This window comes from Peromyscus maniculatus, chromosome 11 (assembly GCF_049852395.1).
Source record: "Peromyscus maniculatus bairdii isolate BWxNUB_F1_BW_parent chromosome 11, HU_Pman_BW_mat_3.1, whole genome shotgun sequence".
Classification (NCBI taxonomy): domain Eukaryota; kingdom Metazoa; phylum Chordata; class Mammalia; order Rodentia; family Cricetidae; genus Peromyscus; species Peromyscus maniculatus.
The window spans coordinates 65,014,791-65,032,839 of NC_134862.1; the positions used below are offsets into that span (position 1 = coordinate 65,014,791).

At 41.9% G+C, this 18,049-nt stretch overlaps 1 protein-coding gene across 14 annotated transcripts in view; it reads right to left on the reverse strand.

The window, feature by feature from the left end:
* Nucleotides 1–15,999, reverse strand: part of Cep350 (centrosomal protein 350) — a 143,588-nt gene extending 127,589 nt beyond the window's left edge. For 12 of the 14 annotated variants that reach the window (XM_042258352.2, XM_042258348.2, XM_042258346.2 and 9 more), the window contains exons 1-2: nucleotides 15,861–15,999; nucleotides 1,022–1,107 (exon numbers count right to left, since the gene is read on the reverse strand). In XM_042258352.2, the coding sequence (XP_042114286.2) occupies nucleotides 1,022–1,094 (73 nt within the window). In that variant the 5' untranslated portion in view covers nucleotides 1,095–1,107; nucleotides 15,861–15,999. Of the gene's footprint in view, nucleotides 1–1,021; nucleotides 1,108–13,133; nucleotides 13,216–15,860 lie in introns of those variants that run through there. The other 2 variants (XM_076547657.1, XM_076547654.1) reach the window with 1 other exon arrangement.
* Nucleotides 16,000–18,049: the final 2,050 nt, after the last annotated feature.

Genomic DNA, 18,049 nt, shown 5'->3' on the forward strand with positions numbered 1-18,049 from the left:
AGTTCTGACATTATCGTAATGCATGACCACATCTGGCTCAACTAATTCATTTTTTAAAGGTACTTTTATACTAAAAAGTAACCTTTTGAGTTCTGGCATTATCGTAATACATGACCACATCTGGCTCAACTAATTCATTTTTTAAAGGTACTTTTATACTAAAAAGTAAACTTTTCTACTATTTATCCACTTTTTAAAAATGGTGGGGCTGGAGAGATGCCTCAGCAGTTAAGAGCACTGGCTGCTCTTCCAGAAGACCCAAGTTCAATTCTCAGCACCCACATGGCAGCTCACAACTAACTCAAGTTCCAGTGGATCCATCATCTTCATACAGACAAACATGCAGGCAAAACACTAATGCACAGAAATAAAAAATAAAAGTTTAAGTTTTATTTGCGTGTGTGTGTGTGTGTGTGTGTGTGTGTGTGTGTGTGTGTGTGTGTGTATGTGTACATACATGCAAATGACCACTGAAGTTACAAGCATTTGCAAGCTATACAATGTGATTGCTGGGAACTAAACAGAGGTTCTCTGCAAAATCAGTAAGTACTCTTAACCACTGAGCCACTTCTTCAGCATAATCCACTTTTTTGTTTTACAAATCAAAATACACATAAATTTCATCTACTGATTACCCAGAATTGAATACAGTCTTAAAAAAAAAAAAAACTTGCCGGGCGGTGGTGGCGCACGCCTTTAATCCCAGCACTTGGGAGGCAGAGCCAGGCGGATCTCTGTGAGTTCGAGGCCAGCCTGGTCTACCAAGTGAGCTCCAGGAAAGGCGCAAAGCTACACAGAGAAACCCTGTCTCGAAAAACCAAAAAAAAAAAAAAAACTTGCCAGGAGGTGGTGGCTCACGCCTTTAATCCCAGCACTCGGGAGGCAGAGCTAGGCGGATCTCTGTGAGTTCGAGGCCAGCCTGGTCTACAGAGTGAGTTCCAGGACAGGAACCAAAGCTACACAGAGAAACCCTGTCTCAAAACAAACAAACAAATAAGTAAATAAATAAACAAACTCATACCTTGAACAGTCTCCTTGCTTTGAAAGCTCCTTGAATTTGGTAAAGGCACCTCTTTTGACTTGCTGCTCCTCATCTTGCCAATTTACCTGCAAATTATGTCATCAATAACATTGACCGTCACCATAATAAAAAAATTAAGAAATATTATGACTTATTCATGAAGGTCCAAAAAAGATTGTCATCTCTAAAATGTAGCTTCATACACTCATGAGTATCTCATAATCAATCCTATAAATAATACAATACTTCAGAGGAACTATTATCATTATTATCAACATTTTTATTGATTATAGAGTCACAAGACTGGGGCTATACCAGTGGTAATGCACGCACTGCCCATACATAAGGTCCCAGTTCAACGCCCAGCATGAGAATGAGGAGTGGTCTGGCCAGATGGCTCAGCAACCCTAACATCTGATTTCCATCCCTAGGACCCTCATGGTGGAGAGCACTGGCTCTAGCCAGTTGTCCTCTGACCTCATGTTGCCATGGCATGCACATACTCCCACACAGTTTCCCAGATACACAATAAATAAATGGAAAAACAAAGTCTTCTTTTAAAATGAATAAAAAACCAATACTCTATTGTGTTTCATTTTCTCTACTGTAAATAACACTAGCCAGGTAGGCAGCACAAGCCTTCAATCTCAGAACTAAGAAGGCCGAGGCAAGCCGATCTCTGTGAGTGAAGAACAGCCTGGTCTATACAGCAAGTTCCAAGCCAGCCAGTGATTCATAACAAGGCACTGTCTTAAAACAAACAACACAGTTTATATGAATTTTGGCTTATTTGGATTATTTGCCTAGAGTAATATCTGCAAAATATATCAAAACTGAACTAAAGAATGTGAAGGACATGATGCTGTAATCCAACATCAAACTGTTTTCCAGCTTCCCAGAATTTAAGAGACTAGCAGCTTCAGTTATACTTTTTAATTTTGTTTGTATTATTTTTGTTTTTGCTGACTTCATAGGGGAAAAAAATGGTTGCTTGAATTTGAACTTGGTAGAAGCTAGCTAGATCATATTCTACCACAATCTTTTGTTTGTTTGTTTGTTTGTTTGTTTTTCCAGACAGGGTTTCTCTGTGTAGCTTTGCGCCTTTCCTGGGACTCACTTGGTAGACCAGGCTGGCCTCGAACTCACAGAGATCCGCCTGGCTCTGCCTCCCGAGTGCTGGGATTAAAGGCGTGCGCCACCACTGCCCAGCCCAGGATCTTAATTTTTAATGTCATTAGTTCTTTATGTTATAAATATATTAAATTCTGTCATATTTATAAAAGTATTTCATCTGCAAACTAAACAACAAACTGGAATTTAAAGGGAGGAGCGGCGGCTCAGCAGGTAAAGGCACCTGCCCCCAAGACTGACGATCTGAGTTCTACCCCCAGGACCACACGGTACAAAGAGAGAGCACTGACTCCCAAGCTGTCCTCTGACCTCCCTATGTATCCCATGACAAATGCAGCACATACACATGCACACAAAAGCAATGACACATAATAAACTATTCATCCAATGAGTTATTTATAAAGGAAGTATAGTATGTTATTTGTAGTCCTGAGAAAGTGAACCCAGAGCTTCAAGCACAGTAGGCAAACACTCTACCACTGAGATGCATTCTCAGTTCCAGTGTGTTAAATATTTTTAAATCCCAAATTAGATTTAAGAAAAAGAAAATTTTACCTAGTAAATCCAAATACATGAAATTTAAAAGTTATTACTCTTATGGGAATTAATTTTTCCTAGAGGTAGATAATCCTGACATATAAGCTTCCTAGAAACAAACTTCCAAACTGTTGTTAAAATGAAATTCTTCTACGGGTTAGAAACAAGGCTCAGAGGCAGAGTGCACACTTATTAGGTGTCCTCTACTCAGCCCTCCGTGCTGCACACACAAAAGTTCCTCATAAAATGTCTCTTCTGAAAACAGGAGGAAGGAAAAACAAAAGTCAGCAAATTCACCGATAGTTTAAAATTTTTCAGCCATTAAAAACTTTAATCATAGTTATCAACACTGCCGGGGAAAAAAAGAGATCAGGGCTAAAGAATGGCTCAGCAGTGGATAAGAGCACCCACTATACAATCAAAAGGACATGAGTCAAGATCCCAGTCACCATGCAGAAGGCTGGGCGTGGCTGCACATGCCTGTAAGCCTGGATACTCACTGCAGAGACAGTGTCAGTGGCATTCCCTGTCTCAAAAGGGAGTAAGGCAGAGAAGGATACGGCAGGACACCTGACACCCTCTCAGGGCCTCTGCACAAAGCCCTGCACGCACACGCGTGCGCACACACACGCGTGCACACACACACTTATTCTACATCACTAATCTGTCAGTGATTTGACAAGATTGTCTTTACAAACATTTCCCTGCCTTAAAATGAAATTAAGTGCAATAAATAGAATATTTTCTCAATGAAAAGGATAAATAGGCAAAATGTTTTTTAAAACTGCATTTCAGTCCAAAATTTCTCTATCTAAGGGCTAGTGCTTATAAGGCTGAAGCAGTGTGGATAAACATAAAAAAAAACATGTTTCAAAATAAATGCCTAATTTACAGTTGATCTTTAATTAAAAATGACTAAATATCACGGGACAGTGATGGCGCACACCTTTAATCCCTGCACTCAGGAGACAGAGGCAGGTGGATCTCTGTATTTGAGGCCAGCCTGGTCTATAGAGTGAGTTACAGGACAGCCAGGGCTACACAGAGAAACCCTGTCTCAAAAAGCAAAAGAAAAACAAAAAAAGGACTAACTATCTAGTAAAACATTTACATAACACTGCATATTTATATATATGTGTGTGTGTGTGTATATATATATATATATATATATCTTAATGACATATTTGCTATTAATGAGAATGAAATAATTAATGACAGTTCATAAAACAATGTAGTTCAGGATCACTATTACATAAGGAAGACCAGAAACAACATAGATGCCATATAATCCTATCACTCAACGTACAACACAAACTGAAGTTTCATTGGTGCTACAGTGAGGCTAGTCATCATCCTTAAAGTGGCTGGAGAGATGACTGAGTTCACCTCTGCCAAAATGATGTACAGGCTGGTCAACTGTGTACAGTCATTTATTGATTTGGGTACCAATTTCATGGATGTGTCCAGCTCTTAAGACTTGACTAAGCTATGCATTTATGTTGTTTTCAAAAATGTATATTATATTTATATTTCATTTACATCACTTTTTTGTAAGTCTGTTTTCCCATCCCAAAACCAGGGCAACAATCTTTAAAATATTGCTTTGTCCCGATTTATGAGTTTATTTGTATGAGGGTCTTAGAAATATCTAAATGGGCTGAAGAGGTGGCTCAGCAGTAAAGCACATTTGCACTTATACAGGACCTGGGTCTGATTCCCAGCACCCACATGGTGGCCCATAACTATCTATGATTCTTTTCCAGGGGATCAGATGCCTTCTTCCAACTTTTGCCAGCACCAGGCACACATGTAGTACACAGATATAAATGCGAGCAATACTCATACACATTGTATAAATAAATAAAACTTAAAGATGTATTTAAACATTGTTTAAAATGTATCTGTCTAGAAAATCTAAGAAACATACTTTCAATGTACTTTTCCATTTGATGGTATTATAGCAGTATTTTAACATTCACAATTTCAAACTTTGATCTTGAAACTCCCACTACTCCTAAATTAGTAAACATACCTCTCCTGTTTCCTTACTTCTTGAATGATTCGAAGGGGTGCTCACTTTCACAGCACATACATAAAGGACCCCCTACCTCAGCCCAGTAATTCAATGATAACATTTCCAAAAGTTCTATCACTAGGCCTCTTCTTTTCTAGCTCTTTCTTCCCAGGAAAACTCAACATATTTTTATGGTCCGTACATATATGTGTGTACATACACCTGTGTAGGTGTATACATGTGCATGTATGTGCATATGCACATGGAAGGCAGAAGCAAAGGTGGTGTCTGCCTTATTTTTTGAGACAAAGTCTCTCACTGAACCTAGAGCTCATCCATTCAACTAGAGTAGATGGCCAGCAGACCCCAGGAGCCTTCTGCTTCCACCTCCTGGAGCCAGGACTGCAGGCCCACACCACAGTACCTGGCTTTAATGTAGGTCCTAGAGCTCTGAACTCAGGTCTTGATGCTTGCATGACAAGCACTTTATCAACTGAGCCAGCTCCCTAACCCCTCAATACTCTTCATAGCTTCAGCTGCTTCTCAAGTGCTATTATAACTTGCCTAAATCCTTCTCTGAGCTCTAGATAGATATTTAGCATGCAGTTTGGAACTTCATGAGTTTAGGAAAGTGGCAGTGGTAGGTTTGTCCTCTAGAGGTCATGCCCTTACTACCCACAGGCAGGGCTGTATTTATGGGACCAGCAATGGATTCCCACCTACTCAACAGGCCTTAAGTCCAATTTGGTTACCCTTGAGCTTATCTTGCCTGTCACCGCTTTGATCCATAGGCTTTAAGGCAGGGAAGACATTGCTTTGTTGACATTCCAATGTGGTTAGGGGTAATCTCATAAGTCCCACCTCTAGATGAAGAACTACAGGCAATTAAAGGTTGCTAAGAGCAGGAGAATCGGTCCTCTTCAAGGACAAGCCTCCTAATAGGTTAATCCAATCACAAGTGATCAGTCCTAAACATATACATATGAGCTCCACTAAAGGGACTGAGCACACTGTATTTATACACACACACATACATACATACATACATACATACATACAATTCAAGAAGAGGCTATGAATTTGAGAGGGAGAAGGACAGAGGAATTAGAAACAGGAGAGGGTGATGTGGGAAGGACAAAGGATGGGATGGAAATTATGTAAATACAGTACTCGTGTGCAATTCTCAAAAATAAAATGTTTTGTTTTGTTTTTGAAAAAAGCACTGCCAGTAGAAGGACAAATGGGAAAAAGCAAAGTGAGAAAGGGTCAATGGAAGTAGAAACATGACCATATGTACACAAAAAAGCAGACACAATGTACAGCACTACTAAACCTGGGGAGGTGGTAACAGAAAACTAAAAACTGAGAATTCACATACTATTGTGAAAGTAAGCCCATAAGACTCTATGTTAAAACAAACTATAAAGCACAAACAGAAAAATATAAGTGACCATGCTATTGATAACAAGGAAAAGAACAAAGACAAAGACCCATATAATAACCTGAACATAATGGTATCACAAAAATAAGGGAGTCATATGGTAAAATGATTATGCATTAATGTGCAATAAATTTAAGGACTGGTAGGGAAAGTTTATGCTATTGCTATCACCAAAGAAAAGTCTAGTTGTGAATGAAGCCAAAACAGTAGAAGAAATCCATGTAAATTCACACATACACATACACTGTACCCATATATATGCAAACATGTACAACACACACACACACACACACACACACACACACACACCAAAATAGAAAAGGCAAAGATAAATAAATTTGTGTAAATTACACTGAAGACTCGTTTATTCACCCTGGACATAACGTAATGAGAAGCTATACTAGAGCAATAAAACTTTGCCGTCTAGATTCAGTGAATAACAGAAACTACTCAGAGAAGAAAGACATTTCTCCTGGCTACCAATTTAGCAAAGATTAACTCCTAGGCTATGATTTCAAGCACAAGCATGCATTCACACACAAAGTAACGGCATTTTTAAAAATAAGTAAACAGAAGCTAGAGAAATGGCTGGGCAGTTAAGAGAGTGCACTGCTCTCACAGAGGACTGAAGTCTGGTTCCCAGCACCAAAATCAGGAGGCTCACAACCATCTGCAACTCCAGTTTCAGGGATCTGTCAGCTTCTTCTGATCTCCAGGGATCCTCCACACATATGGTACACATATTTACACTGAGGAATACACAATACACGTTTTTAATCTATAAAAATAAATAAGTAAATAATACCCTTTGGATAAATATTTTTAAAATCATTATGCTCCCCCTACTCCACCTCTGTAGTTAGTTTGGTATTGGTATTAGTAATCAAACCCAGGTTGCTTGTGTGTTTACTTGAGACATGGTCTCAATGTGTGGCTTTAGCTATCCTGGAACTCAATATGTAGACCAGGCTGGCCTCCAACTCACAAAGATCCACCTGCGTCTGCCCCTTTGGTGTTGGGAGAAACTAAGAGTGGATGCGCCATCATGATTAGGCTTTCAAGCTTGGGTTCTTACACATGCAGACAAGAGCCCTGTCACTGATCTACACCCCAAGCCCTGTAACTATTTTCTTAACTCAAATAACCCTCCACATATACACCCCTATCATTCTCATTGCAAGTCAGTTTCAGAGTAGCCACATAATGCCTTTTTCCAGGCAGCTAGCAAGCTCTAAGGTGACAGATTCTGAATCAGCAGTCTGAGGCCTAAGAAACTCTGGTTTACAGGGATCCTGACACATAGCCAGCTTGGAGTAGTATAGTTCTAGAGACTATCTTCAATTCTACTCTTTGAAACCTGAACTTCAGAAAAAATTGATTTTGTAAGAGCTAATCCTGAGAACATGTGGCTTCCAAATAAAAACACAGCAACATCCCTTGAATTATAGACCTTTAACACTATGGATGTGATTGTGTGGACAGTTAATAGCCATAGGCACTATGAACTAGTTCTTCCTATTCCTAGGGCAAGGGCTAGTTCAATCTCCATCAACTATCAGGCGAGTATCCAAATATTTGTTTTGCCTATTAAGATGAAATCAGGCAGACTACAGAACTACTTCAAGGTCATTCTGCCAGTAAGCACCAGAACTGTAAATTAAACCAAGGGATTTCTCTCAATGTTTTGAAAGCCTCTAATGGCCATTCCCATAACGCCTCTTACAACACTGAAACTGCCACCATCTAGAACATAAACATGTAAGATAATCCCTCTATCCCCCCAATCTCATTATAAGTTACCTTGTTCGTCTACCTACAGCAAATCCGCCTTTGAATCTGTGATCTATTTTTAACTTTAACTTCTTCAGAAACTGCTCTATGTACCTCAAATGCTACTAAACACATCCCAAAGGACAGGACTTCCTCACCAATTTCTACAGATAGTCCTTCATTCTCTCCTCCTCCTAGTCAGAGCAGGTAAAATGTTTAACAAATCCTTTGGTCCCCGCTGCTACTCCAGCTACCTTCCAGTCATGAAAATGCTTGTCCTCAGTGTACCCATGCTATCCATTCATTCAGCAGTGTCCGGTGAGTGTCACACATGCGGGAAATAGGAATACAGCTGAGCACTAGATGTGTAGCAGTAAAGAAGAACAAATGAGCTGCCTGCCTTTAAGGGACTCAAAAGGTTATTCCAAACATATATTGCAAATGGAGTGATAAAGAAAAACACAGGCCCTTTAAGAACATACCACAGAAAGAACTCATCTAATCTAAGAAATGTAAAAGTGTCATTTAAGCTAAGACTTAAAAGATGGATAAAAGAGTTCACTAAGATCAAGAGAGAGCTTTCTAGAAAATAAGAAAAGTATGTAGACAGGTCGTAGGCAACAAATAACATGACAAGTCTAAGGAACCAAAAAGTAGTCAGGTGTGGTGGTTCCCACCCATGATCCCAGGACTCTTGAAGCACAGGCAGGGCAATTGTGAGTTGGAGGCTAGCGTGCAATAGATAACAAGACACTATCTCAACCACTCCTCCAAAATCCCGTGTTGTTGAAGAAAACTGCCAAAGTGTAAAGCTGAAGGAAAAAGGGAACAAGACCCCCAGGGGCTGCGACACACCATTAGCTGGGGCTCTTTGGTAGAGACAAGTGCTCAGGATTGAACCATGGATTCAAACATGCTAAGCACAAGCTCCATACTGGTGCTTCTAAAGAACTCAATGTTGGCTACTCTTTTTTTATAGCCTTGCCATTTCTTTAAGAAACCATCCATGAGACTTTCTTTACACCATCCATGAGACTCTCTGGCACTTTGCCTCCCTCGTATATTACAAGCTTCTTTAACTTCCTCACATTTATGAATACCTTTGTGGGATGGGAGAGATGGCTCAGTGGTCAAGAGTACCCTTGCAGAGGACCCAGGTTTGGTTCCCAGCACCCACATGGCAGACTGCAACTGTCTATAATTCCAAGGGATCTGACTCCCTCTTCTGACCTCCACGGGTACCAGGCACACATGTATACATACATACATACATATATGAAAAAAATGCTCATGTGCATAAAATAAATAAATCTTCTTTTAAAAGAACATCATTATTAATCAAACAGAATGGAGTGAATCTGTATGTTTTAAAACAGGGTCTTGCTAACTTGCTGAGGCTTGCTTTGAACTCACTATGTAGCCCAGGTTGGCCTTGAACACGAAGGAATCCTACTTCAGCCTCCCAATGACTGGGTTTACAGGCATGTATCACTGTGCATGTTAATTACAGACACACAGACACACATATGTACACCATTCTTAAATGACTCATTCCAATGTCTATTTTACAAAGAGGTTAACTGGCATCTTAGAGAAAAACAAGTTGTTTCACTTAAAAGTCAAACTATACGTGAATAGTGCTTTGTTCAGACCAAAGTGAAAAAAATCAAAAGGGATTTTAAAAACACCTTTATTTAATATGATTTTATTTTGCATCATACAAATAAAAATCAACTTCCAAAATTAACTTAGGATAGCTATCCCACCAATAGAAATGGAAATATAATTTGTTTGTTTTATGTCGTTGTTTTTCGAGACAGGGTTTCTCTGTGTAGCCCTGGCTGTCCTGGAAGTAGCTCTATAGACCAGGCTGGCCTTGAACTCACAGAGATCCCCCTGCCTCTACCTCCCAAATGCTGGGATTAAAAGCGTGTACCACCACCACCTGACTGGAAATATAATTTCTTTAAAGCTACTACTAAATGATATATATTTTTTTAAGTCTGGTTAAGCTGGGCACTGTGGTACTTGCCTGTAAACGCAGTCATTGGGAGGCTGAAATAGGAGGACTGCTGAGAGTTCAAGGCCAGCCTGGGCTACACAGTGAGCTCAAAACAAGCCTGAACAAGTTAGCAAGACCCTGTCTTATAATACACACACACACACACACACACACACACACACACACACACACACACACACACCAATCTGGTTAAAATCATGTACACTGATAAATAAGAATACTTTAAAATGCTAGTTTGCTGACTGTAAACAAGATCTTAAGCTAACAAGGAGTCTGTATTTTCAAACATCACCAAATACAGTGATTGAATGAGATGTCCCCCTTAAGTCTTGGGCCTCTGAATACTTGGTCCCTGCTGGCAGCTGTTTGGGGAGGATTAGGAGGTGTGGCCTTGCTAGAGGAAGAATGCCACTGGGGGCTTTGAGGTTTTAAGACTTGAACCTCTTCACCATTTCAAGTTGGCTCTCTCAGTGTCCTGTGATGTGAGCTCTCAGCTGCTGCTCTAGACGCCTGCTACCTGTTACCTTGTTCTACCATCATGGAGTATTATCCTCTGGAACTGTGAGTCAAATAAAACCTTTCTTCTATAAGCTGTACTACTCACAGTGTTTTATCACAGCAATAGAAAAGTAACTAATACACCAAAATGTTTGCCTTATAAGAAAGATACAAAGACCATGCTTGTGGGTGCATAGTTGTACTCTGATGACTACGTCAGGGGGATTGCTGCATGTTCAATCCCAGCATGGTCTATACAGCAGGACCAGGCTAGTCAGAGCTGCATACTGGTCTCCGTTTAAAAAAAAAAAAAAAAGGTACAGGCAATGTAGTGCAGGCCTATAATCCCAGCATGCAGAAGGACTGCAGCAGATCTGAGGTCAAGCTGGGCTGCATAGAGAGTTCCAGCTTAGGTACAGTGTGTGCCCCTATCCCAAATCATAATAATAAAGTACAAAGACTCACACAAAACCTATAGCTAAAAAGAACTGAATTGAATTTCCCATTAGAGTTTGTGCTGAGGAGAATGGAAAAACAAACGTGGAGTGGGTGAGATGACTCAGTAGGTAAAGGATCTGCCCCCGACCCTGACCACCTAAGGTGGACTCCCAGCACACACACCAACACAGTGAAGACAGACCAAGACTCCTGTAAGCTGGCCTCCGGCCTCCACATGCTCTCTACAGTGTGTGCATGCACAAATGCACACACATAAAAACGTAATGTCTTTTCTTACTGTGTAACCCCAGCTGGCTTGGAACTGTCTACATAGACCAGGCTGGCCTAGAACTCACAAGATCTGCCTGTCTCTGCCTCCTATGTGCTGGGACTAAAGACATATCCCACCATGCATGGCCTTTAATGATAATAAATAATAATAATAACAATAATAATAATAAAAGTAAGTTTGGGAGAAAAGTTACCATAGGAACAACTCATCTATTTCTAGCTCTACTTACCCACGTTCTCTCAAGAAACCCCAATACTGGTCACATTTCCCTCACACTTTTGTCCCAATCTCCCCTCTCCAGCATTTTCCTATAAGCAGTTATGCTTAACGACATCTTAAGAAAGAAAACGTCCCTCAACACAGCAGCACCCTTGAGTACTGTTTTTCCCTTTACGAACCTCTCGAACATGCTGACTAGGTTGCGCACCTCCATTAGCGACACCTTCCACTCACTTCTGAGCTGCTGCAACACGGTGACTCTCCTGATTTCCCCACCGCAGTAGTTCCCACTCACTAAAATCACCAAAGACCTCTTCTCCAAATCAAATAGGCATTTGCGCTCCTCAAGCCACTTGACCTCTGACAGCATTCATCACAGCTGACTACTCTCTTAAAATGAATCAACTGACCAATTTCCCTCTCAGATACAGTCAACTGAAGAACTTGTCCCTGATATCTACAATAAAATGGAACATCATATTAATCACACCATCAAATTAGTGAACAGGAAATTGTCCTGACAGATGCAGTAAAAGGGAACTGTAGACCATTATCTCCAAATGGATGAGGACACACAAATGTGGCTAAATTGGAACTCAACATGTTGTGATGAACTCTTCACTGCCTTGCACTTGTTTTACAGTTGTTTGGGATACACATGCTCATGGATCAATCAAGTGCCTTTTCCCACTGAGTCATCTTACTGGCTCCATCCTATTTTTTTTAATAAGTCAAATCATATTACACAGTGTAATACAACTTTTTTCTTGTAAACAATATTATATCATGAGCTTTGTTCCATGTCAGTACGTAACAGTGATAGGAAGCAGTTACATAATGCACCCTGTGCCTACTTAGAACACAGACACTAACTCACTCAGCTCTCACAACAACCCCGTGCGGCAAGGACTATCATTATATCCACCTCATAGATGGATTTAAGCCGCTAATGGTCACAGCTGATATAAATGGTGCAGTTAAGACGTGAACCTATGAGGTCTGCTGCCTGGTCAATGTGCTGAAGGACACGCTCAGCTGCTTCTCCTGAAGTAAATATAGATCTCTAAAACCTGCTAACAACTGCGAAGTATCTTACAGCATAAATATACTATGATTTTTAACTGTTCCCTTACCAATGGGTAGTTTGGACATTTTTTAATACTTCTATTTCCTTCTATTTTTAAGCATGATAAATGAATATTCTTAAAAGATTTATGGTTGGGCTCTTATGTTAAAATGTATGTAACATAAAACTCACAACCATTAAATGATTCTATCAAACATACACAAACTTTATTTAAATTTTGATAAGTAATGCCAGATTTCTTCCCAGAAAGTTGCTCTACTTAAACTAACTTATAGTCTAATTGCTATTTATTTTTAAATTAACATGAGACGTCAGACCCACTTTGAGTTTTTAATTAAGAGTGACAAAAAAAACTACTAGGTGAAATATATGTTCTGATTTGACAATTATCTGGCACATAAAACAAATGTAGACCTAGAGCTGCTTAGTGGATTCTTCTTCCAATCATGATGCTGGCTTTCCTGCACAGGAAACAAGGACACTGGACTAACTAGCCTCCAGGATTCACACCTGTGACTCAGAAAGACCTCAAGTTATTGCAAGTCTGTAACAGAGCTCCACACGACAGGTGAGGGCCTAAAGCTTCTACTGTCTTCAAATGACAGCAACTGCTAACAGGGCGCCTAGGCAAATCAGTAAAATAGTCAGGTTCCAAGACCCACCTGTGGCTTAGTCTCGGCGGCTTTTAAGTCCCAGGCTGTCATTCCCCTGATACCCAGCAAATTGGAACACACATTTGGAGGATATTCCTAAGAAAAGATAAAATGTGCCTATAAACTAAGAGCCAGGTTTCTTGTTTTGATTTTAAAGTATTATCCTAGGACTGAGATTAACTCAACTATTATGTATTGGTTATTCTAGTATATGCTCGGACTAAGTGCACAATAACAAACAGAGGACCCTGCCACTGCAGAGCTTACATGCCAGATGAGAAACACAAACAATAACCCAAAACACTCAGGGGTCGAATGTGAAGGGCCGCTGAGACTACAAGGCCCACCACCACCACCACCATTAATGCGGAAAGACCCCATGCAGTCCTCGCACACTTTCACTGACGTGCAACACTAAGAACTGACGGCACGGAGGGGAGTCAACAAGGAAGGCGGTTTTGCAATCGGACCACACAGCAAAAGTAGCGATCACAATTATACAACTATACACTTAACTTTTAAGTCAACCGTCTCTATAGTTCTGCTACCACTGATCACGTGTCTTAAATACGCTTTACATAAGCAAGAGTAGAACAATCAAAAGCGACACAACTGACCATTCAAACAAAATGAATGATAAATTCACTGCAGATGGTTTGGTTTGTTTTGTTGTTGTTTACACTATTGGGGACTGAGCTTCCAGCTTCATGCATGCTAGGCAAATGCTCTACCACTGAGCCACACCCCCAGATCGTAACTACAGTTTTTTTTAAACTACAGTATCTTAAGAACTGTTCAAATAAAAAGTTCAAATAAAGAATAGTGATTCAGTATAATAATAATTCATTACTTATTAATAATTATAAAATTTTATGAAAATACTAATTACTTTAAAAAACAGGAATCAACATAAGGAACAAGTGTCATGTAAAAAGGAAGGATAGAATTTTTTCAATATTTTAAAATAACAAACAGCAAAAGTATCTAAGGTAATGTTTCATTTAAATTATAGCTAATTCTAGAATATCTGCAGAATAAAACAGCAGCCACATAAATAAATGGCTTTGAGTGTCCATTTCCACAACTGCAAAATAAGAATATTTGTCTACTTTGCTCACAAGATTGCATGAAGACTAATTCATGTATTTGGAAGTATACCCCCTTACCCCCCCCAAAAAAGGTCAGTTATTTTCAGACCATTTCTCTTTTGCTCTCACTAGAAGTTATAGCATTTTAACAAACTAAAGTGGTTATATAAGGACTTCACTTCCTTTCTTGTGCCCACGGTATAGTGTGTTAAAATCGGATTTAAAAAACTGACAGTCAGAAGAAAACATTTAAAAACTTTAATTCATAAACATATTAACACTACAGTTTGTTTCTATAGGTATTAATGGCCTTAAATAATACAATACACCAATATATGTCAGAAAAATATCTTTCATATACATACAAAATTGTCTATAAATATAACTAACTACCACCACTATAAGCACAAAGTTCTGCTATGAAAAGACAAGATACACATGTATTTATCCACATATACAATGTTTCCAGCGTGACATATATATTCTGATTAAGGTATACTATGTTGAATGAAATGATAGTTCAGATTTATTGCATTAAATAGTTTACCAAAACTCTTACACTTTCATAGGCTTGAAGTAACTTCTAGCAGGTCTAACACTCTTCCAAAGTCACAATCCTATGTTATTAGCAGCACACTGACTTTTAAAAAACAATATTTTAAATTAAGACACGTTTTAAATGGACAGCAGTTTGCAGTATTTCATCCCTGCTTCTTCAAAAAGTCTCAGCTGTAAATAGATTGGCCTAGGATAGACTTTCCTTTAAAATCCTTAAAATACAAGCTAAGAGGGCAGGTTAGCATGGCAACACTAACGACTCCCCCAAATTCAAAACAATCACCAGCAAAACATTTAAGTCGAGTACATGGATACCGACCACTCTTCCTAATAACCTATCTTCCCCCAAGTGAAACATTTGTTACAACATTAAAAAATAAAAATAAAAAAAAACATTAAAATCTATACCTACTTGCAACTTCCTAGCTGGGAAACTTAAAATCCAGGCAAATTCCTGCCTACATCTGTGACATTAGCTAAATATGATTTAGCATACTGGCCTGCATGTTTCAAGGGGGGAGGGGAGCGATGGTGACAACTTCCAACGTGTAAGGCTTGTTAAATGTCACCCCCTCCCCGCCCAATCGTTTGTGAATAAGCCGGTAGACTCCATTCAACAACTGCTGGACTGGCGCTGATCAAAGTTTTCCCCATACTCCACTCTGAGAATATTGCACCCAGGAAAAGGAACAGAAACTGGTCATCCCTGACACTGAAGCTGGTCCCCCGGAATTTCCCAAGATCTGCTTGATCTCCAAACGAAGAAGGGACACTTCGGAGACCAAAGGTAAGAGGGTAGCTTAACTCTATGCAGACAAGAGGAGGGGCGAGGGTGGCGAGGACGACACTGGCAGGTAAGCAAAGAAATCTGGTCTTCGGTGGGCACCAGTAGGTCCTGGAAGCCAGGTCTCAGGATGACCCTCCCGGGAGAAGTCTCGGAACCCAGGGAGGTTCCCCAGGAGGACGCCAGGCAGTGCCAGGGGGCCCCGCCCCGCCTCTCTGGCCACCTCGGGGGACCCGGGACCGCGGACAGAGGCAGCCGAGGCGGGGCAAACGTCCGCAGGCTCCGCCAGGTCTTCCCGCAGCTCACCTGAGAGTGTCGCCTCCGCCCTCGGCTCCCACGGTGCATCCCGCGGGGCCTGGCGGAGGGTGCAGTGACGCCGCCCTGACCGGCCCCAGGGCTGCCCGGCCTGGCCTCCCCGCTCCGGGGACGCACCGGGTGCCCGCCTCGCCCCGGTTCCTGGGATCCGCCGGGCGGCAGGCAGGGAAGGAAGGAGAGGCGCAGAGGCGGCCTCCTCTCCCCCGCCGCGAGCCCCCTCCCGAGCTGCGGCTCTCCGCAGTCCTCGCAGGCGCAGGTCCAGCCCGGCTTCCCCGCCCGGGGAGTCACTTCGGCAGCGGCGGCCCAGTCGCCATTACAGCTCAACAACTGACACGGAGGAGGAGCGGCGCCGGCGGCAGTGGCGGTGGCGGCGGCGCGAGGCAGGGCGGGAGCAATCGCGGGGGGGGGGGGGGGGGCGGGGAGGGGATGGGGGGGAGGAGGAGGAGGAACCCGCCAAACCTCGCGAGAACTGTCTGGAGACGGTTCCACAGGAATGCAACTTCGGGTTAGGGCCATGTTGAGTGTGGCCGGAAGGTGAGCGCGAGGTAGGCCGAGGCGAGGGACCGCGAGGAAGCCATCTTTGGTGTGGCGCGCTGGGGCCCTCGGCAGGACTCGGGAGGAGCCAGAGTCTATCCGCAGAGGAGACCACCCCCTTCCCTTTGACGCTAATTGGGCCTCCGGGCTGAGCGCTTCACCCCAGGCGAAAAGACGCTGAGAACTTGACACGGGTGAACCGGGAAATCGGGAACCCGCAGCTTTTCTGAGGGTTGATGATGCTTCCGCGATTGTCCAAATAAATCGTCCAAACAACTAGTCAGTTCCGAGCAACCGCAGCTTTGCGGGGCGGCTTGCTGCTGTCACTGAGGCCGTCTCATTGGCCAAGGTTTACAGTTCCGTTCAGCCTACACGCTGATTCCAAAGCAAGTAAAACTCCATTTCCTTTCTCTTCGGTATTGTGGTTTGAGAAACCCTCTGGGGTCAACGTATTTCCTCTTAGCTTTGTCTTTTTCCAGTCTCCGCACGGTGAATTCTAGCTGTCAGGATTTTTAAAGGACACCTCTGCGAATAATGCCACCTTCCACTAGGTGCTCGCGGCTCCTAAGCTCTTGTTACTTTTCTTCACCTCCAAGACTCCGTTGGTTACTTTGCCTAGAAATTGTTTCTCGTCTAAAGTACGCTGGTTGTCTTAAAGTATCCTTCCAGTATATATACCCGGTGGGGCCTAGCACAGTAACTGGAATGTTGTAGGTGTTCAATAAATGGTTGTTACATGGACCGTGTCAATAAAAGCAGAGGGCAATAGCTGATCCTCTCCGTAGGGCAGCCATGTCTCAGTAGGAACTACGTGAATGTACAAAAGTCCTGCATACATGTAAATGTATGCCCCCTCTCACTAAGAAGATGCGCTGCGGCAAAGAATGAGAAATGTGACAAGAAAAACATTGGGAAAGTGAAGCTGGGCGAGTGAGATGGATGAGCAGGTAAAGAGACTTGCCATCAATCTTGACAAGCCTGACTTCAATCCCGGAACCCCGAATGGTGGACCAAGATAGCAGACTCCCTGCAAGTTGTCCTCTGACCTCTACAGGAGAGCCATTGCGTGTGCAGGTGCGCAAGAATACATGCTTGCGAATATACGTACATACATGTAATAAAAAGAAAAGTGAGATTTACCTTTTCCCCAGGCTAGTTACAGAATATATACGATCACCTTATTAAGTAACTATACTTTCTTTTCTAAAGGAAGAAATGGGTTCTGAAACACTATTTGGCCAATATAATAGCCTCAATAAAGGGGAGCGAAAGGGTTTAGAATCTCCTTTATTCCAAAGATTACTATTACTTTTCCATCTCCCATGTTAGCTCCTGGGTAACAGAAAGGGGAAAAAAGATTTCTGTTAGTGCCGGCAACAGTGCCTCTCTGCTACCAACCTCTACTCTGTCTTCAGCAATTCCTTCTCCCCCTTTTTTCTCTCCCCCACCCCTAGACAATGTCTAGATGGGTAGCCTAGGTTGGCCTGGAGCTCACAATCCTCCTGCCTCACCCCGAGTGCTAGGATCACAGACCTGCACCCCCGTGCCTAGATAACCCGTCTTCCTTCTGACACCTGTGACTTCTTCTTATCCCCTTGAGAGGTATTGAGTTTCGTGAAAGTCATTAGTCATATTCCCACTGCACA